The sequence below is a fragment of the Acomys russatus genome, chromosome 7 (assembly GCF_903995435.1).
Source record: "Acomys russatus chromosome 7, mAcoRus1.1, whole genome shotgun sequence".
NCBI lineage: Eukaryota > Metazoa > Chordata > Mammalia > Rodentia > Muridae > Acomys > Acomys russatus.
Window position 1 is genome coordinate 61,492,107 of NC_067143.1, and position 21,837 is coordinate 61,513,943.

Consider the following 21,837-nt stretch of genomic DNA (forward strand, 5'->3'; position numbering starts at 1 on the left):
AGTGCTGGGATTAAAGGTGTGTGCCACCACGCCCGGCCTTATTTTATTATTATTTTATTGGTTTTTCAAGACAAAGTTTCTCTGTGTAGACCAGGCTGGCCTTGAATTCACAGAGATCTGTCTGCCTCTGCCTCCCCAAGTGCCAGGATTACAAGCCTGAGCCGTTGTGCCAGGCTTTTAAAAATGTTTTGTCTTGATAATTACTGATGAAAAGGAGACCTTATAAATCAATTTCCAGATTGATAGCTGAAAAGACTTGGTAACGATATATTTTTAAAGATCAAACTTACAATTGGAATTTTATATCTGTACGAGTGTTTTGCCTGCATGTGTGCCTGTGCTCCACCCATGTACCTGGTGTCCATGGAGGCTAGAAGAGAGCATTAGCTCTCAGGAGCTGAGGGTACAGGTGTTGTGAACTGCTCGGCGTGAATACTGAGAGCCAAACCCAGGCCCTTTAGAAGAACAACAGCTCTCTTAACCTCTGAGCCATTGTTCCAGCCCCAAATTTTGTAATGTTTAACTTAAAATTTTCATGGCTTCTTGGCTCTATGCTTTATAACCTTAAAAGGTAAAAGCAGATATCCGTAAGAATGACTGCTTTCCCAAAGCAAACATGGTGCTTCAGTTTGACGTGATCGATTGGGCTGTTTCATACAGAGCAAAACAATGCAGAGGAAATGCTGTCCTGTGGGCTCTTCACACTGTTCATAAGATTTCATTGTTAATTATAGTTGTGGTTTTCTGTAAAATAATTGAAAGTGGCACTTCCTTTTTGTTCCAGATAGAAAACGCTGCTGAAGAACCCAGAGTCTTGTGTATAATACAGGACACTACTAACTCGAAGACAGTGAGTGAGCGGGTCACTTTAAATTTACCAGCGTCTACCACAGTCAGAAAGCTCTTTGAAGACGTGGCCAGCAAAGTAGGCTACGTAAATGGAACCTTTGATTTGGCATGGGGAAACGGAGTCAGTACTGCTGATACGGTAAACCCTCAGTCCTAAAGCTGCTTAAGCTGCTAATAGTAATAATGTCATAGCTATGATTATTGCTGTTGTTAGTGGTGAGTAAGTGAAAGCGTGGGCGTTGCAGTTCCCTTTATGTGGTTATCAAACCTTAGTGGCTGAGTGAGAAGCAGTGACTGGTCCCTCTTCCCGTATCTTTGTTCTGGAGTCAAGTCCTAAAGTTTACATGACATCAGATCATCAGTTTTGTTTTCATAAAAAGGTGACTATCCTGCATATCAACTAAAGAAAAGTTCCCGTGTTTACTAAAATAATAAAAATTGTGACTAAAATCACTTTTATTTCCTTTTATTTGTTTAACTATTTCTGGGCTTTTTTTTTTCTATGTACATATGTACTGTGTTACCATGTAAAACTCCTGATTTTAGCTCTCAAGTTCAAAGGTATTTCTCATGTGTGCAGTCTCAATCGTCTGAAGGTTTGTTGTGTGTCTCAGTCTCTGTCATGTTAACTGCTTGCTTCCTTTGTGATCTGTTTCTACTTCATTCCTTTCATATTGCACCATCTCCTCAAAGGCTTAGTGAGTCTTGTTTTATTTGTAAGTCATTGTATTCAAGAATCTCCTTGGAGGCTGATTAAATTTGCACTATTCAGTTTCCATTTTCCTGTGGAGGCATGGGGCATGCCAATGTCAGCCCATCTGACTGTGGATACAGAGCACCTGCCTGCATGCCTCTGCTCTCCCTTGGAGGCTGTCGTGCCCAAGCTTTGCTTCGGCAGAGACAGACGGGTGGGAGTGGGGGTGGGGGCTGACCAGAATGCCTTTTCCAGTTTTTCACCTGGGTTCCTTGGCCTCTGCTCTGAACCTTTGCCTAGTGTTACCTACCACCCTTACCTCTGCAGCAGTCTCCTGTGGGCACTCTGAGCTCTGGGTTTCTTCTGGATTTGCTTTTTGGTAAATCAGAACTGTTTATCTTAGTTTTTAAATTTCTCAGAATTTCTGGAATGTTCATGGTACTCTATTTTCCTTTGCTATTGCCAGGTTTGTTTGTTTTTAAAAGCTTGTTTGGTTTTGGCATTTATGGAGTTTGGAGGATTATTCCATAGACACATGATTATAGATTATAGGTGTGACCTGCTATGCCTCCTTTGGTTTGGATATTCAATATGCTGCTTATCTGGGAATTCTTAGACTCGTGTGTCAAACATTTTGTAGGTTTTAGTTTTATAAACTTTTTAAGCTTTTTATGAAAATCTATTATTGCACGTGTGTGTGTGTGTGTGTGTGTGTGTGCGCGCGCTGTGTTGATTTGGTGAACATTATACTTAACACCAATACCTTAGCCCTTTCTTTGTTCAGGTTCTAAATGTGAGCTTCTGGGATGCCCGCAGCATACATACTGTCAATTGGGCTTAGCAATTCAGTTTTTGATTGAGGCGTTCATTCAAAACCTCTTTGAAAAGAAATTTAGCCAAATCATTGAAAAAATAGTATTTGCATGTAAATATATGTATATTTCCTGTTTTATTATCACGATTTTTTTTATAATCCAACATTATTTTTGTATCTATAGGCACCACTGGATCACACCAGTGACAAGTCTCTTCTTGATGCTAATTTTGAGCCAGGAAAGAAGAACTTTCTGCATTTGACAGATAAAGATGGTGAACAGCCGCAGATGTTGCTGGTAAGCTATTTAGAAAGACATAATTGTTGTGTACTAGGAATGCAGTTTTTCAGAGTAAGAAGAAGTGAGTGGTTGAATAATAAATGGTAGTTGTATGTGATGGCTTGGGCTCATCAGATGGTTTGTTGCCATCCTGCTATACCAAGGATGAGAAGGCTCAGGTTAGAATACCATACAGATCTGTAGTTCCATAGCCTTTCCTTTGGTCCTGTATCAAACTCATTAGTTCTTTTATATTTAAGAGAAACATTTCCATTCCCACTCCCAACACACCCCCACCCCCATCTTTTTTGGGTCATTAGTATGTCGGATGCTTCTGTTTTAACTCACCCCAATTGAGACTTATTTGAATAGGCATTCCTGTCCAGCCCACTGACTCCCAAGTGGAAGGATATTTTCCCAAAGTTTTTACTTTTGAAGAAGTGTGCAAATATAAGTTATAAGCATTATACATTCAAGATACTATTTCTTTAAAAAGTATGATGGGAGCTGGAGAGATGGCTTAGAGATTTAAAGTCCTGACTGCTCTTCTGGAGGGCCCAGGTTTGGTTCCTACCTAGCCACTCACGTAGCAGTCCACAACTGCGACTCTAGTCCCAGGTGATCCAATGCCATCTTCTAGCCTTCTCAGGCACAGCATGCAGGTGGGGCACAGACATGTATGCAGGCAAACACTCATACACATAAAATTTAAAAATGAAATAAAATCTCCAAACAACCCACTGTGGTAAGTACGTCTTGTTTGATGGTTACAAATTTAAGAAGATGTAGATGTAAAAAAAATTTTTTAAATCTGGTCTGATTTGCCTAACTGTTTTACAGACTGAAAAAACTAAGGCTCAGAGAATAAAGACTTTTTCAGAGCCCTCCTCTTCACTAACACTTGCTCAGGACAAAACATTCTGTTTGATGGCCTTCAATTAGAAATGTGTTGCGTACAGAGAAGTCCCTTTGAGCAGGAGATGGTGATAAGCAATGTCTTTATGCTGAAACAGCACTTGAATGTGCCTCTTGAGCACCCTGAAGCTCATCTTTTGTGGCATCACAGGGTTTTGATTTTTCTTGGGTGACTGTGAAATCTGAATTAGCTAAAATTGTAGAGATCCAGATTCACAGTCTTAGAGCTGTGGCTACAGCTGCTTAGTCATTGTTCTTGCTCCATCTTAATTGCTATGCTGGGTTTGTGCCCTTTAATCCATTTCAGCATATTACACATTAACAAGAGGTTTCTTATTAGAGACTGAGCAGCTCTCCATCTCATCCAGGAGTTCTTACGTGTCCCTCACCTGCTGGGGCCTAACTTAGGATGTAAGAGTGAATATTTAGGTGCTCACTCAGGACTTCATAGTGGTACATCTCCTTTCCTCGTGTAAACAAAGCATTTGAAAGAGGGCTTTTAAAATGTCTACACTGAAGTCCTTTGAAGAGTCCAGGAGCATTGCCCAGTGCTTTGAGTGAGACATCGTTCAGAGCCGCCTGCAGGAAACGCAGGACACACACTCCTCTGGTGCCTGGTGGGATCAGTTATAGCATGCTTCAACTTTTTCTCACCGTTGCTAGTCAGTAAATTCTGGTTATGCTGCATTTTAGGAGGACTCCAGTAATGTGGACGACAGTGTGCATGACCGGTTTATAGGTCCACTTCCAAGGGAAGGGTCTGTGGCCTCTACCAGTGATTATGTTAGCCAAAGCTACTCCTATTCATCCATTTTGAACAAGTCAGAAACTGGTAAGACTTATGTATTGTTGTTTTCCATATAGATATAATCTCAGCAAGTTAAGGGTTAGTTGAATTTCATTTCCTCAGTAGCAACTGAGATCCAGAGCAAGATGACTGGCCAGCAGCAGCAGAGTTGTTACTGCTGGGCTGTGTACGGTTTCTTCCCTCTGCTGCTTGCTGTCTTTATTGTTGCCACCCTTATCTACAAACTGAAAGATACTGGATAATGTGTTCTGAAGAAAAGTATTTTGGTAACTTTCCCTCTAGAGTGCACTCTGACAGTTTTGAAGTCAACTTCCTTGGAAATGAAATCTTTTCTTTTTTACATTAAGGTGGACTGTGAGGATTATGCTTCTATAGGTCTGCTTATTTTTAATTGGGCTATTGTATATTTCAGTTTGAATGTTATGTTTGAAATAAATTAGGTCACTTAAATGTTATTATTAGGACTAGAGAGATGACTCAGTGGCTAAGAGTACTTGTTGCCCTGGAAGAAGACCCAGGGCTAGTTCTCAGCACCCACATAGGGCTCACAACCATCCATGACTCCATCCAGAAGATCTGCTGCCTTCATCTGACCCCCACAGACACACATATGGTATGCATACGTACATACATGTGCATTCAAAACACACATACACATAAAATAAAAAGAAATAAATCTTTTTTTTAAGTTTTTATTGTTTGTTTAATATGTACAGGTATTTAGCTTGCATGTGTATCTGTACAAATGTGCATGCATTACCGACTGAGGGCAGAAGAGGGTGTCTGATCTCTTGGGACTGGAGTAAAGACAGTTATGAGCTGCCATATGGGTCCTCTAGAAGAACAGCCAATACTCTCAATTGCTGAGCCCTCTCTCCAGCCCTAGATTATTTTTTTAAAAAAATTTTTTTCAGCTTGCTAGGCTGGCTTTATATGAAGGTTTCATTCATATGTATAAGATTGGTTAATTAGCTTATGAATATATTCTAGATACTTGTCATCTTACAACAGACTGTTTCCATTAAGTTGTGTTTTTCCATGTTGAAATAGAAGCAAGTACAGAAAAGTCTTTTCTGCAACTAGTTAATGTTAAGTGTGTCTTTAGAATCTTTCCTTTTAAAAATTCGAGAAATATTTTAAATACTACATTAAGCAGTTATCTCAGATAACAGGAAAGCCATAGAGTTACATTCCAGACTTTGTTTTATTATGATGTGTGATATTTACTATAGTTTGTAATTAGAACTTAGGATGATTTTCTCATAGCTAATCATTGTAAAGTTTATTTGTTCTGGAAATAGCAAGAGAAGCTGTGGTCTTTGGTTTATAACATCTTGTCAGTGGAGTTTGGTTACATACCACCCAGGATAAAAGAGAATACAGAAGCATTTCAAATTATAGCACATAGTAAAATTGCTTATAAAATCACAAGGATTTATCGCTTCAAAAGTCATGTAGGGTGATTGTTTTAAATGTAGATTGAATATTTACTTTCCAAAATGCTAGTGGAACTGTCCTGAGTAGGGCTGGAAAGTTTTTCATTTTGTTTTAAATAAGTACTATGAAGATTGTTCTGAGATTGTTGGAATACTTTGAGAATGTTCCAGATTGAACAAGTCAACATTCTTGAGATAGTTTGCTATTCGTTCTGACAACTAAGTCCTTTATGTGAAGCATTTATAGAATGCTGTGTATTATGTCCAACTCCCTATCCTGTAAATTCATTGAAATTAAGATAATGGCTCTTAGAGTGTTTGTTACTTCTTTGTGCAAATAAAACATGTCATTTGTCATACTGTAAAATTAAAAATCATTGCTAGTACTCTGTATTAACCACTTTTAGTTATTTTGCTCATTTTTGTCTTTCCCTTTGATAGAGTGCTTTTAAGAAAATGCATAAGTGGCCGGGCGGTGGTGGCGCACGCCTTTAATCCCAGCAGTTGGGAGGCAGAGGCAGGTCGATCGCTATGAGATCAAGGCTAGCCTGGTCTACAAAGCAAGTCCAGGACAACCAAGGCTAACATAGAGAAATCCTGTCTCGAAGGAAAAAAAAAAAAACCAGGCATAGGCACCTGAGTTCTTTCTCTGCTGTTATTTCTTGATATGATTTGATTCACAGGGCTGATGACAGGGGCAATGATTTAGTTGAGTCTTCCTCTGTTATAGATGATGTTTAAAGTGAAAATGCTTATATATTTTCATCGTAATTATTGGTGTTTAGATTTAGGGAATAAGATTCTATGCACTCCAATAAAACATAGTCTAGTAAATGTGTTACTCTTAATATCTTGTTAAATACATGTGATATCTGTTTCTATCTTAGTAACAAAGTATCCTGACTTTTTCTGAGAAACAAAGTCCACCTAAATGCATGCTGCAGAAGAGAACTTTCTTAGTGGCATTGAAAAAAAATTAATTTCCAACTAAGCAGTCTTACCCTCTGTTATGTATTAATTTTTTTCTTTTCTTTTTTTTTTTTTCCTGTAGTCTTTTAGCCCAAATGCTGATTTGTCTGTATTTGTATTTTCTCTTTAAAGGTTATGTGGGATTAGTAAACCAGGCGATGACATGCTATTTGAATAGCCTTTTGCAAACACTTTTTATGACTCCTGAATTTAGGAATGCATTATATAAGTGAGTATTTAAAAAAAAAAAAAATGTTTCGTAAGTAAAAGAATAAAAGTATGGTTTTTAAATAATAACATTAAAATTGCCTTCTAAGAGTTTTATAAGCTAACTTCCTTATGGACAAGGGTCTTCTGAAAGGCTGACACGTGAAAGCCACGGGGAGGGAGAGTCAGAATCACTGGCTAGGGAAGAAGTAAGCTGGTGAGCATCTCCCTTCACAGCTGTGTCACCTTTATAGAGAGAGGTGGGTCTCATTTTGAGGGAATCCAGACGTGTAACCTATACATTGATTTTTTTTCACCCTCCTTAGTTTAAGAATAAAGTGTTATTTTTTGGACTTACAAAAACTCTAATGAAAATACAACATAGCTTGTTTGTCTAAATGTGCATGCGTGTTTCTAAGACTACATCAGATACTTTAAAATGTTTTTTGGAAGAAGTCCATGTCTAGTAAACTCTAAACTCAGCCATTAAGTTTTATGAATCCTTCCTTCCTTCCTTCCTTTCTTTTCTTGCTTTTCTTCCTTTCTTTTCTTCCCTCCCTCCCTCCTCCCTTCCTCCCCCTCCCTCCGTGTGTGTGTGTGTGTGTGTGTGTGTGTGTGTGTGTGTGTGTATGTATGTGTGGTCCCTCTCTCTTTCTCTGTGTAGACCTGGCTGTCACAGACTCACTCTGTAGACCAGGCTGACCTTGAGCTCAGACATCCTCCTGAGTGCTGAGATTAAAGGTTTGTGCTATCACAAACCTTTTAAAGTATGATTAAATTGATTCTTTTTCTTTTTCTTGTTCCTTTTGAGTGGGCACCTTTGAAATGGTATAAGTATGTATTTAAATTCTTTATAAAGTTGTAATGTTATTAGTTTATTGCTCATGCATGCTCTCACCCATACATTCACTTGTAAGCTTTTTCTCTGTATTTGCTTGTAGAAGCAGACATGTTTAATTCATTATTATTTTTTGCCTGACAATAATTATATTTTAGGCTCTTGGGAGGATTAGAGAGGAAGAAAAGTTAAGATCTTTGTTTTCAAGTAATTTGCTTATCTGTCTAAAATAACTAATAATTTATTTAAGTAACATTTGGGGTCAGAATGCCATGAGAGCTGAGGAAAGATACTAATGAAGCATGGAGAAATGAATGACTTAGTGAAATGGATAGGACTTGAAATAAGTCATTAGTAGGTAGGTTTTGGCAAGGTTGACAAGAAAGAAGACATTATAGATAAGGAAACTTCTAGAAGTCATAGTGAATGGTAGTTAATGCTCCCTAAATAATGTGTCAGGACTGTTGGGAACACTTTTATATACTCATCCAATTCTAACAATAGCTGTGAATGACCTACGGTTGTTATCCCCATTTGGTTAAAGCAGTTACAAAAAAATATAGACAATGCTGACGTCATGCTGTAGGTGGCAGAATCCAATCTCTGTTGTTCCTGTCCTATAGCTATTGGCTGTGAATAGAGTGGGTTGTAGAGGCCCCTAGATGTGCACAACTGTCAGCACATAGGAAAGCAAAGTTAAGGGATAGGCTAGAACCTGCTGGAAGGCTTAAGTACTCCAAGATGATTGCCTGCTGCATCAAATTTTGCCTGGTATCTTAGGTGCTTGTTTAACTGTGTGCTTTTAAACTCTGAAGGTGGCCTGCAAGTTTTACAGCTCTGTAGCAAAAAAGAGCACCCCAGGGTGCTGCCCCAAGGCCATCAGGGTAGAAAGCATTCCTTGGACACTGGCTGAATATCATGAGTTCTATTAGACACAGAGTTGAGTGTTAATGAGATGGAGTTCTCCCTTCAGAGCTTCCATGGAGAGTTTGTACCAGCCCAGTATGCCAGGAAGGTAATAACTCAAAGTAGAGAGAGTAACTTTTGGAGGAAAGGTTGAGCTGGGTCACAGCTTTAGATGGTGAGGAAGGGAAACAGCCATGAGAGCAGCCTTCATGGGAGCCTGAGAACTGTAAGTACAGCAGTGTTTGGGAGCCTGGGAAATCCACTGTTGAGAAGGGTGGGAGTTAAAATGCAGGTTCAGATGGGAGTTTACATACAGCAGGTAGCTGAACCGAGCCTGAGAGCGCTGATGTCTGAGTGTAGACCTGGGGCCTGCCCTGGACTGCACAGAGCAGCACCACAGTGAAAATTGAAGTTGGACATTCATCCTTCATGTAGTGGCCCACATAGACTCTTCGTTGTTGACTTGCAGCTTGTGGTACATTATATAAATTGTTAGGAAAGCTAACATAGTGCAGGTTGGAAGAGTGATGAGATCCTTGGGGGGCCTGTCATTTAGCATGAGGTCAGAATGGTGATTGTGGGTAGTAATGGTATTTCTGAGTGAAAACTGACATGACTTACTGGCAACCTTCCTTTTTAGTAGTAAGAGAATAGGAAGAATTTAATGTGCCAACAAAGTGTCTAACTATGGGTAATTGGTAAAATTGCAAGCCCCAATAAAATTAACAGCCTCTAAGATTGTAGCAGAAATTTGAGATCCTATAATGTCAATTCTAAGAACATTCCAAGAAGATAGCTAATAGAGCTGTTGACAGTATAGAGGCGGGGAAGGGAAGCACATGTGATCTCAGATGGGCCAGAAAGAAGGTGAATTAGAGGCTGAAGGCCTTGCTCATGGGGAAAGGCAAAGGGCCACAGTCCTAAAATAAGAAAAATTGAATGCTTAACAGAGGGGTGGAATCAAACCAACACTATTTGTAAACTGGAACATAGAAAATTAATAGTCATGCTTCCTTTTAAACTGAAAAGGAAATTAAGAGTAGTGGAGTGATCCTAGCGTTACCATTAATAGTATTAATGTTTGGCACTTAGCAATTTGTTTTATTAGATACAGAATCCCCTTAAGAACCACCTGTGTTGGGGCTGGAGAGATGGCTCAGAGGGTAAGAGCCCTGACTAGTCTTCCAAAGGTCATGAGTTCAACTCCCAGCAACCACATGGTGGCTCACAACCATCTATAATGAAATCTGTATACACAACAAATGAATAAATCTTAAAAAAAAAAAAAAAAAAGAACCACCTGTGTATCCTGGTGCAGTGGTGCACACCTGTAATCCCAGCACTCAAGGAGGCAGAGGCAGGTGGATCTCTGTGAGTTCCAGAACAGCCTGGTCTACAAATCAAGTCTAGGACAGCCAAGGCTACACAGAGAAACCCTGTCTTGGGGGTGGGGGGAGAACCGCCTGTTTTAACCATTTGTGGTTACCAAGTCTTTTCTCTGCCATCTGATCCTAAGTTTTTGCTTTTTGTTTTTTTTAAATCTGAGAATTCACCTGTTGAGGCAGTCTTTGTAGCTAAGGCTAAGTGATCACTTACAAATATGTGAAAATAAAAATTCTACTGGAATTGTTTTATTCACTTAATAGCTTTTTAATTTTTTTATGTTTTTATGTGCATTGGTGTTTAGCCTACATGTGTATATGTGTGAGGGCACCAAATCCCCTGGAATTTAGTTACAAATAGTTGTGAGCTGCCATGTGAGTGCTGGGAATTCAGCCATGGTCCTCTGGAATAACAGCCAATGCTCTTACCCACTGAACCATCTCTCCAGCCCCATTAATAACTTTTTTAAAATGTTTTATAGTTGAATATTTGAAACATTTAAAAATGAGGAGATAGTGCCATCAGCCCATCTGCTCTCATTACCTGATTTTGAATGGCACTAATTGGTCATCTAGTCTTTATATATCAGCGGTTCTCAGCCTGCAGGCTGTGAGCCTGGTGGGAGCAGGGGGGTCGACACCATTTCACAGGGGTCGCATATCAGATATTTACACTATGATTTATAACAGTAGTAAAGTTAAATTTATGAAGTAGCAATAAAAATAATTTAATTTATACATGAGGAACTTTATAAAAGGGTCGCAGCATCAGGAAGGTTGAGAACCACTGTTGTATTTTTTAAGCTTCCATCCCAATGATATGGCAGGCACAGCTCCATTTCATCTGTATATAATAGTTCAGTATTCGAGTTCCTGTGATAGCCACATAACTTTTTTAACCATTTGTTTAAGTCATACCCAAACAAGTCTCATACATCGTAACTGATCAGTATGATTCTTTTTTTAAAATTTATTTTTATTTTATGTGTATTAGTGGTTTTTTTTTTTTTAATTAAAAAATTTATTTAGTATGTATGCAGTGCTCTGCCTGCATGCATATCTGCACACCAGAAGAAGGTACCAAATCTCTTTATAGATGGTTGAGAGCCACCATGTGGTTGCTGGGAATTGAATTCGGGACCTCTGGAAGAACAGTCAGTGCTCTTAATCTCTGAGCCATCTCTCTAATCCTGTATTAGTGGTTTTTGCTTGCATGTATGTCTGTGTGAGGGTGTTGGATCCTGGAGTTAAAGACAGTTGTGAGCTGCCATGTGAGTACTGGGAGTTCATCCTGGGTCCTCTGGAAGAGTAGTCAGTATTCATAATCGCTGATTCAGTATGATTCTTAATTGATTTAATCTGTTTTTAACTCCTTCTGTTCTTCTTTGTAATTCCCTAAAAATATTATCTATTAAAAGCCAGTGTTATTTGTCTTATGTTTTGTCCGGCTTGGGTTTTAATGTTCTGTCATCACAGAGTCTGCATTTTTTGTGAATTACTTATTAGGACAAAGTTTTAGTCAGATTCAACTCTGACTCTTTACATTTAAGTGAGCTTTGCTTTTTATTCTTGAGACTAGAGCTTCTTTATGCATTTTGTTTTGTTTTGAATTTGTAAGTTAGAAAAAGACTGTTTGATTCGATAGTACTAGTTTTACTTACTATCCAAATTCTGTGTATTGCCTAGAATGAAGATTTTATGTGATGATTTTGACATTGACCATGTTTTACAGACTGAAATCATTTTATGTACTTGACATGATTTCATCCTCGTAGGTGGGAGTTTGAAGAATCTGAAGAAGATCCTGTGACAAGCATCCCATACCAGCTTCAAAGGCTTTTTGTTTTGTTACAAACCAGCAAAAAGAGAGCGATTGAGACCACAGATGTTACAAGGAGCTTTGGATGGGATAGCAGTGAGGGTAAGAACTCTCTTAACGATAATGGCTTCTAGTGTTGAGAGACTTCCATACCACAGCATCACACATGTGTGACACATGAATAACTTAACTATCTTTACCCAAAACATCTCCTTGTTTTTTGTCTGGATGTTAATGTATTTTAAATTACTTAAGGTCTGAGAGATAAGTTTTAACCAATTAATATTTGTACAAGCATACTGCTTTTTTGTTTTGACATGATAAAGATACTGAAATAAAGTTTAATTAAAAAGTAATTTTTTTTGTAAATTTAAAAACTTTTTTCTTTTCTTTTTTTTTTTTTTTTTTTTTTTTTGAGATTATAATGTAATTACATCATTTTTCTATTCTCTTTCCTCCCTCCAAGCCCTCATATCTACCTCTCCTTGCTTTCTTTAAAAATGTGTGGCCTCTTAGCCAGTCACTGGCAGCACACACCTTTAATCCCAACACTAGGAACTCAGAGGCAGGTGGATCTCTGTGAGTTTGAAACCAGCCTGATCTATAGAGCAAGTTCCAGGACAGCCAGGGCTACATAGAGAAACCTTGTCAGCTTCTTTTTTTTCTCATTAATTGTTACTACAAACATGTTGTAGATACATCTGTTAGGACTGGACTTCATAGCTCCCCATTTAGGTTGGTTTCAGTGATACAGAGAGAAGTGTCTTCATGCAGACATTATTTCTTTTCAATGAAAACTAACAAGTATTCCAGTACCAAAAAGCTACTGCTACTTATACAACCCTGGGTTGATTATTTCCCTGTGACTATCCTTTCATGGCTGTAATATGTCTTCCTATGTTCTTTAAGACTTCTTTTTTTGTTTGTTTTGTTGTTGTTGTTTTTTGTTTTTTTTGAGACAGGGTTTCTCTATATTATCTTGGCTGTCCTAGACTCGATTTGTAGACCAGGCTGGCCTCGAACTCACAGTGATCCACCTGCCTCTACCTCCCAAGTGCTAAGATTAAAGGTGTGCACCACCATGCCTGGCTCTTTGAGACTTCTTAAAGTAGACTTGTCCATGTTTCTATTTATGTTGAAACAGTAACACAATGTATGCTGTCTGATACTGTTTTTAATTAAATTTTATATTAAATAGCTTGGCAACAGCATGACGTACAAGAACTGTGCCGTGTTATGTTTGATGCTTTGGAACAGAAATGGAAGCAAACAGAACAGGTAAATTCTCTCTCAAGCTGAGGGGACTATGTTTTAAGAAGGCAGTTAGTATCTTAAAATGGCTTTTATTCCCTTGGAATGTTTTAAGACTTGGACATCAGTCTGCTATATTTGGAAATAATTGACTAGGCTCTCTTCTGCAGTTGACTGAGTCCTAAGTGTCTTCATTAAACCACCCCAGATCTTGGCTTCCTCATTGTCCTACTTAGGATTTTTCTTGCTGAGGTGAAATACCATGACCCAAAGCTATCACATCATAGTCTATCATTGAAGGAAGTTAGGACAGAAACTCAAAAGGGCAGAGTCCATGGAGGGGTGCCCCTCACTGGCTTGCTCAGCAAGCTTTCTTATAGGACCCAGGTTCACTAGCCAGGGACAGCACCACTCATGGGCTGGGCTCTACAGCTAGATGGAGGCATTTCTCAATTGAGGCTCCTTCCTCTCTGGTAACTCTTGTGTCAAGTTGACATAAAACTTGACAGCGCATTCATCATCAATATAAGGAATTTGGTCTCTATGAGCAAGAAGGTCTTTTTGCACTCAAATGGTTTATTATGGGGGAGGTGTAATTTTGAGTAGTTTCTTCATTTAAAAAAAAATGATAGTCTATACCACATTATAAAGTGTATTCATCAAGCTTGGTCTTCGTTTTGACCAGTCAAGTGTAGTCATATGCTTTGACATTTAGGGTCCTTATTTATCTGACCTAACTCACCAAGTGGCTCCATAGGCCACTTGTGGATGAGAGTGCAGGCTGAGGAGCAGCTAGAGGACCTGATCTCTGATTGGAATGTCATGGTGGCCTGGAAGAGACTCTTTTAAATACTAGGTGGAAACCCATTCATGCATTATGCAATCAGGTTTAGAAGTCTATACCCGAGCTTTTCAAAAGACGAATAGAAAAATATAAAAGAATTTATAAATAGAAAAAGTATTGTTTTATAACTATTTGTTGATTTGCATCCTGCCCCCCCATGACTTTTTTTTTTCTTTTTTTTTTTTTTTTTTTTTTTTTTTTAAAGTCCTAGATGCAGAAGACCTGACTAGAGCAGGAAAATGAAAAAGGATCCATTAAGTCAGTTATATTAGATTAGGCAGCACTGGTGGATCCAGTCTGAAAGTGTGTAGATCCGGTCTGGACATTTCAAAAGATGTGAATTTATAAAGAAGGAAACTTAAGTATGCTTTCTTTCTGACCTGTTTTTTCCTTGAGAAATGATGAAACCATTTAAACAACGTGGTGATTTCTCTGCATAATCCTATAGGATTGAGTCATTGTATATAGATGGTATACAGGGCTGTTTTTTCTTCATAGATCTGAAGTTACCTTTCCTCCTTGTTACAACCCTTTCTGTGAGTCAGTCAGCACTTCATTAAGGTCAGCTGGGGCATCCCTACTGACTTCCTAAAGTTTGGTACAAGGATCTTGCGGTGAGATGTCGTTACTTAGGGAATTACCTGCCTACTTTGAGTCTGACGAGCCCCATTTGTCTATTTGGGAAATAAGTGAGAGATACAGTCTTTTAGATGAAGATATTTTGAGGGTGATTAATTTTAATATATTGTTTGAATACTTGTACCTTAAATTCTTTAAACTGTTGTATGTTTATTATTAAATTTTAAGTTTTTGTTTGCCCAGGTTAGCAGTGGAACTTTATAAGTCAGAATGTACTGTGAGACTAGTGGTGTTTATGTAAAGCAGTCAAAGCACAGACAGCTCCTCCGCTCTAACAATGTGCCTGAAGTGTGGACGAGGATACAGTCTAAGGAAAAAGAACAGAGTGAATGATAACTGACGTCATCACAGTCTGTTTTACTACTTGAGAGTTTTATTGATTTGGGGTATTGAAATAATTAATTACATAAGGTTTTTAATTAGGAATAATCTGATTTTATTCATTTTTTCAGGTGATTTTTTTCAAGTGTGAATTTTATTCCCTAAAATTTTAGATGTCTTATATTGGCTTTATAAAACTTTAATAGTAAAAATCAGTATCATTTTTTTTTGTTTCTTCTAAAAAGCAAGGATTGAATATAACTTAAAATTGCTTATAACAAGGTACATTTTTTTAAAATGTTCATGTTATTTTTAGGCTGATCTTATAAACGAGCTGTATCAAGGCAAGCTGAAAGACTATGTAAGGTGTCTGGAATGCGGTTATGAAGGCTGGAGAGTTGACACATATCTTGATATTCCACTGGTCATCCGACCTTATGGGTCCAGCCAAGCGTTTGCTAGTGTGGTATGTACTTTCCAACTGACTGCTTGATACTTTTACACAGAGTACACAGTAGCCCAGTAGTATAACTTCTTATTTGGTGATATCATTCTAAGATAGACCTCTGGTTGTTAGTCATTTCTGCACTTTACATAGAAAAATCTAGAAGAGTTTTGACCCTTCAGTGCATGCAGATGAGGAAGATGAACAGAATGAAGACAGGTACCTCCCATAGGGATTGGATTATTTCACCTTTATTTTTTATCTCTAACAATCTATTTTATAAATGGTATTTTAGCTCTACCCTTTTTTGACATAGAGAAGTCATTTGTTCTATAAATGTTTTGAAACTGGGAAAATAACCTCTAGGTCTTATAAGAAGTATCCCTAATCTGAGTACTTAATTACAAAGTACATTGATAGGAGGCTATAATCTCAGCACTCACCAGGCTGAGGCAGGATGATCGTAAGTGTGTATATGGCTGGCCTGGACACTGTGGAAGACTCTCCATGTCCCTCCATGTCTCTAAAACAAAGCAAGCATTATATAAGCACAGGTAACGGAAATCAGAAGGATAATGCCTTATTGTTCGTATGCAGTGTCTGATTGGGAGCTTGCCTAAAGAAGATAGCCCATCTTTCTCCTCCTGACACCCATATTTTAATCAATATACATATATATATATATATATATAGTCTTATTCATTTTCATTGATATATATGTATTTTTACTCAGACAAAAGAGAGTCATAGGAGTTGTTGCTGCTTAATATTAGTAATCAAAAACATTTATTCAATATGTTTATGTGCCAATGGAGCCTTTAGAGATAACTAGAACATCTTAGGTAGGTAGGTAGGTAGCTAGCTAGCGATTTTGAGACTGAGTCTCAGATAGCCCAGGCTGGCTTTGAACTGAAGATGATCCAGATTTTAATTTTTGAAAGTCTCTTAGTGAACCTGGAGCTCAGTAATTTGGCTAAGCTGGTTAGCTAACAATCCTCAGGGATCCTCCTGTCTCTCCTGCTCCAGGGCTGGGATACAAGTGTGTACCATTACAGCCAGCATTTTATCTGGATGCTGGGGATCCAAACAGGTTCTAGTGCTTACCTGGCAAGTGCTTTATTGACAAAGCTGTCACTCCATCCAAAAACAGCTTTTAGCAGAATTTTGTCCGCTTGTTATTATATTCATGGCTATTAGCTGAAGTTGGTGTTTTTAAAGTTGGCTCATATTTTTTTCTTCGCAAATAGCACCACTAATAGTATGGTTTAGTCCTGGGTCCTTGTAGGTTGAGTCTTTTCAGTTATTTTTCTAAAACTTATTTTATTTGGGTGTATGTATCTGCAGCCATGTGTGCAAGAGCCTGAAGAAGCGAGAGGCATTGGCTGCCCCTGAGCTGCAGCTGAAAGCTGTGAGCAGCCCAATATGTACTCTTTCCCTTGAGCCATCTCTCCAGGTTAAAAAAATGAATGAAATAAATAGCTAGCCAAATTTAACAACTGCAATCATCTTTTTAATTTTAACATTTTAAATCACCTCTTAGGATATTTAGTATGATTTCAGACTTAGTAATGGATGCTAAAATCTCTTAAAATTAAAGTTTTTAAAAAATACATTGTAGAATTATCTTTTAATTGTTACAGCTGATACTACATATCTTATCTTTATTTAATTCATTGTAGTGGTGTTCAAGTACTTTTCTGCTCTGCAGTTTGCAGGATGAGTTCTGTTCATCACTCATTTTGACAAGACTCAATAGATCCTCTTGCAAGACAAATTTTGTTGAATAAATTTGGGAACTATGCACCTTTTTTTTTTTTTTTAAAGTTGGAAAACATATTTTAAGTGTTCTAGAAATTTTTATAGCAGAGAAATTTGTTATAGGTATTTTATTTGTATTTCTCTGTGGCACACTTGCTAATATTTCAAGTTACACATGAGGATTCTGAGGAGCACAGCATGGAAGGATCTGTACTTAATTAAGGTCTATCTAGGAAAATGTGGATAAATGTAATAGGTTTTCCTTCCTTGCCAAGTCTTCTAAATTATGTTTGATGTTTGAACCAAAATTATTTTTTTTAAAGATTTATGTATTTTTATTATGTATACAGTGCTCTGCCTGCATGTACACCTGAAGCCAGGAGAGGGCACCAGATCTCATTATAGATGTGAGCCACCATGTGGTTGCTGGGGATTGAACTCTGGATCTTTAGAAGAACAGGTGGCCCTCTTAACTACTGAGCCCCTGTCTAATGTGAATAGAAGTATTTAAGACACTTTTACTATAAATAGAATGGGATATAAAAACATAGATGAGGTTGGAGCCAGGCATGGTGGTACAGGCTTTTAATCCCAGTACTCAGGAGGCAGAGGCAGGCGGATCACTGAGTTTAAAGCCAGCCTGGGCTACAGAGTAAGTCCCATATAGCCGAGGCTACACCAAGAAACACTGTTTTGAAAAACCAAAAAAAGTAGGGGAGTGGGGAGATTGGGTTCTTAGACGTGACAGAGGATGATGTTGATAGACCTGATAATGATCATCAAAACAGGGAAAGGGCTCACACTTCAGGTGCATCAGTGGAGTTCTCTTTTAATGTTTAAGTAAATAGGAATGATAACCAAAATCATACAAACATCTGAAAATAATATTACATATAAGTTGTGTAAATATACCAACTTAGAAACATAGTAGATTTTAAAACACAGAGTCTAATACTGTGTTGTCCACGGGAAACTAGATGTATGTGCATGTGCTTTGACAGTGAGACCATGGAAAACGATGTGTCGTGCAAATATTCATCAGAAGAAACCAGGAATGGCTGTGCGTTAGGCAGATGAGGAAGATTTTAGAATGTTTCCATACCATCAAGACAATACTAAACATATATACACCAACTAACAGCTGCAAAGTGTATGAAGAAATTGCTTTTTTTTTTTTTTTTTTTTCAGAAAAGACGTATAAACAAATTTCAGTTATCGTTGGAGATTTCAGTAACCGTTCTCTTCCAGTTGATAGGTAAAACAACTAGACAGAAGTGACAAAGAAGTTAGAGAAGAACCCAACCACCATCATCTCAATAGAGATCTAATTGACACCAAATGTCCCATCCATTGAATACCATGAAATATAGTCCAGATAGGCCAAAGCCTGAGCTGTGAAAGTACTCTTAAAATTTTTAACTCACATAATGTTGGCATAGTGAAGTTGGCATACATACCATTAGCAGAAAGAAAAAAGGAAAATAACAATACTTGGAATTCTGTGTGGAAGAGATAAAGAGAAAGGCTGAAAGAACATTTACATATCATGTACCTAACAAAGGAATGTCTAATAACATTTAAAGACAAAAAGTCATCGGTCTTGTTTTGTTTGTTTGTTTGTTTGTTTAATTTCACAATTCACTTAGAAAATTAACAAAAGACTGGGCAATGGTAGTGAATGCTTTTCATTCTAACACTCAGGAAGCAGAGACGGGCAGATCGTGTGCGTTCTAGGCCAGCCAGAATGAGTTCCTGGGTAGTCAGGGTTACACAGAGAAACCCTGTCTCAAAGAAGGAAGGAAAAAAACAGCAAAAGATGGGGATGGGGGAGGGGGGATATCAGCAGAAGACAAGGAAGAAAGGAAATCAGCGAACGGCATCACCAGCACCTACATTGTGTTAGAGTGGACATTGAGAAAACCAGTAAGCATCCAAATAATGATAGGTCAAGTAGAAAAACCACAATAGGAATTGTAAGAACTTTTGTATCTGAATGAAAATGAAGTTATAACATCAAATATAAGACAGATGGCACAATTTTTAAAAGAAAACTGTATGGTTCATTTTAAAAAGTAAAAGTTTTAAGTCAATAATCTTAATTATGTAACTTGGAAAAGGGAAAGTAAAAGAAACTCAGCAAAAGCAATGATAAAAAAAAAACAATACTTTGGAAAAAGAATAGGAATCAGTGAAGAAAATGGGGGGCAGTAGAAGTAATCAATAAAGCGTCTTGTTCTTTACAGACAGGTTTCAAAACCCCTCTAGCAAGACTAACAGAAAAAGAGACAATAAAACTTCCCAGCATTGGGGATGAGAAGAAGCCACTCACAGTTAGAGGAGCACAAACTGCAGCCCACCAGTGCAGTCGGACTGTGCCAGTCACGGCAGCCCTGTGACGAGCGAGCTACTTAACTTCATAACTGGAAAGCTTTGGAAAAGAACATGTTCAAGTCTGAATTGTTTCACAAGGCACTTGTACTAAACATTTTAAGAACAAAATATGAATTCAAAATAATCTTTAAAAAAAGAAGAAGAAGAATCCTTCCCAGGTTGTTCTGTAGAGCCTTAGTGTCCAGATTGTCTAAGAAGGGGGTTTGCTCTCAGCACTATATTCAGTGAGTTCTGGCTAACTCAGTTAAGTAGGAGGGACAAGGGCATTTATGATTGTATAGAAAGTCCGAAGGTGGCTTTAAAACAAGCAGATAATAGCAAGGCAAACTAAACTGATTTTACAAGGCCATAAAGTAAACATTCAAAAGTCATTGTATTTTAGGGTATTTTCAACGAATATCTGATAATTATAGTATTTCTTTTAGTCCTGAAAAAAAGTGCAAATGTAAATGAAAAGCCGCCGCCACCAACAACAAAACCCCACATATATTAGACTCCTTAACTGAAAACCAGAAAAACTCTGGGAAAGGTATTTCAATAGAGAAATACATTGATTGGAAATTCATCATAGTAAAGACACCAGTTCTTTAAAAGTCACAGGGTTGTACTGCAGTTCTTACTGAAGGCTGCCCAGACTTTTAATAGCATGCATATATATGTATTAGAATAGCCAAAATACTTTTTTTTTTTTTTTTTTTAAAGAATAATGTGGAAGGGACAGATCTACCTAAATTGAAATGAATGCTACCTAGCAATAAAACCTTTTTCATATTCCTGCGGTCATCAGGGTGATGTGATACTGGCAAAGAGACGATTGGACAGAAAACCCAGAAATAGACTCATACAAATATGCCCAACTGAATTTTTCACAGATAAATAATTCAGAAAAGGTAGAAACCCTGTCTCAAAATAATAATAATAATAATAATAATAATAATAATAATAATAATAATAATAATAATAGGAACATGAACTGGCAAAAGTACTTTATCAATATTAAATTCCCTAAATTTGGTAACTGTACTTCTTATGTATAAATTTTCCACTCAACTATTAAGATGTAAAATATACTATGTGAACTTGAACTTGTAGTTTGGGGAAAGTCCGTAATACCAAGCATGGCAAATATTTTTTAAAACACACACACACTAAGCTTCAATTTATTTCATAAAAACGTCTGTAGAAAGAGCTATATGGGAAACTAGTACATTTACACTATGGAATACTACTCAGCTATTAAAAACAAGGAATTCCCTAAATATGTGGACAAATGGATTGAACTAGAAATGATCATAATTAGTGAGCTAACCCAGAAGCAGAGTCAAATGGTATATACTCACTTATATCTGGACACTAGCCCAAGGGGCATGTCCCATGAAAGTCCTCACTTACCAGGAAAGTGAGACAGAGGGGAGAACATCTTATTGGGACTTTAGGTTAGAGAAGCATGGGAGAATGGGGTAATAGAAGGATCCAGAGGATCCTGGGAACCTACAAGAAGAACATTCTGACAGGCAGATCTGGCCCAGGGGTCCTGCTCAAACTGTGGCACCAGCCAAGGACAATACGTGCAGTAAACTTCGAACCCCTACCCAGATCTAGCCCGAACTCTGGTGCCCCATATTTGACCATGTCCCCTGGATGGGGAGGCCTGGTGGCACTCAGAGGAAGGATAACAGGCTACCAAGAAGAGACTTGATACCCTATGAGCATATACAGGGGGAGGAGTTCCCCCTCAGTCATAGTCATAGAAGAGGGGAGTAAGGGGAAAATGGGAGGGAGGGAGGAATGGGAGAATACAAGGGATGGGATAACCTTTGAGATGTAATATGAATAAATTAATAAAATATTAGAAAAAAAAGAAAGAAAGAAAGAGCTATGTGGTACATACCTTTAACCCTAGCACTTAGGAATCAGAGGCCAGCCTGGCCTAAATAAGAGAGAGTTCCTGTCTCAAAAACTGAGACTAAGACTCGGCTTAACAAAGCCTAATTTTTTTAAGTTACCTAATGTTGCTCCCTCTTATTTACTTATTTTTTTAAATATTTATTTATTTTTGATTTTCCAAGACAGAGTTTCTTTGTGTAGCCTTGGCTGTCCTAGAATTAGCTTAGCTCTGTAAACCCAGCTGGCCTCAAACTCCCAGATCCACCTGCCTCTGGCTCCCCAGGGCTAGGTGCCAGGATTAAAGGCATCTGCTGCTACCACCACACAGCCCTTTATTTTATTTTTTGAGACAGAGTTTCACTGTGTAGCCCTGGCTATCTTGAA

General features: G+C 37.9%; 1 protein-coding gene across 1 annotated transcript in view; it reads left to right on the forward strand.

Moving 5' to 3' along the window:
- Positions 1–21,837, forward strand: part of Usp47 (ubiquitin specific peptidase 47) — an 84,610-nt gene that overhangs the window by 28,565 nt on the left and 34,208 nt on the right. Inside the window, exons 2-8 of the mRNA XM_051149218.1 lie at positions 785–988; positions 2,542–2,655; positions 4,246–4,384; positions 6,898–6,994; positions 11,874–12,019; positions 13,116–13,195; positions 15,289–15,438. Of these exons, the coding sequence (XP_051005175.1) occupies positions 785–988; positions 2,542–2,655; positions 4,246–4,384; positions 6,898–6,994; positions 11,874–12,019; positions 13,116–13,195; positions 15,289–15,438 (930 nt within the window). The remainder of the gene's footprint in view (positions 1–784; positions 989–2,541; positions 2,656–4,245; positions 4,385–6,897; positions 6,995–11,873; positions 12,020–13,115; positions 13,196–15,288; positions 15,439–21,837) is intronic.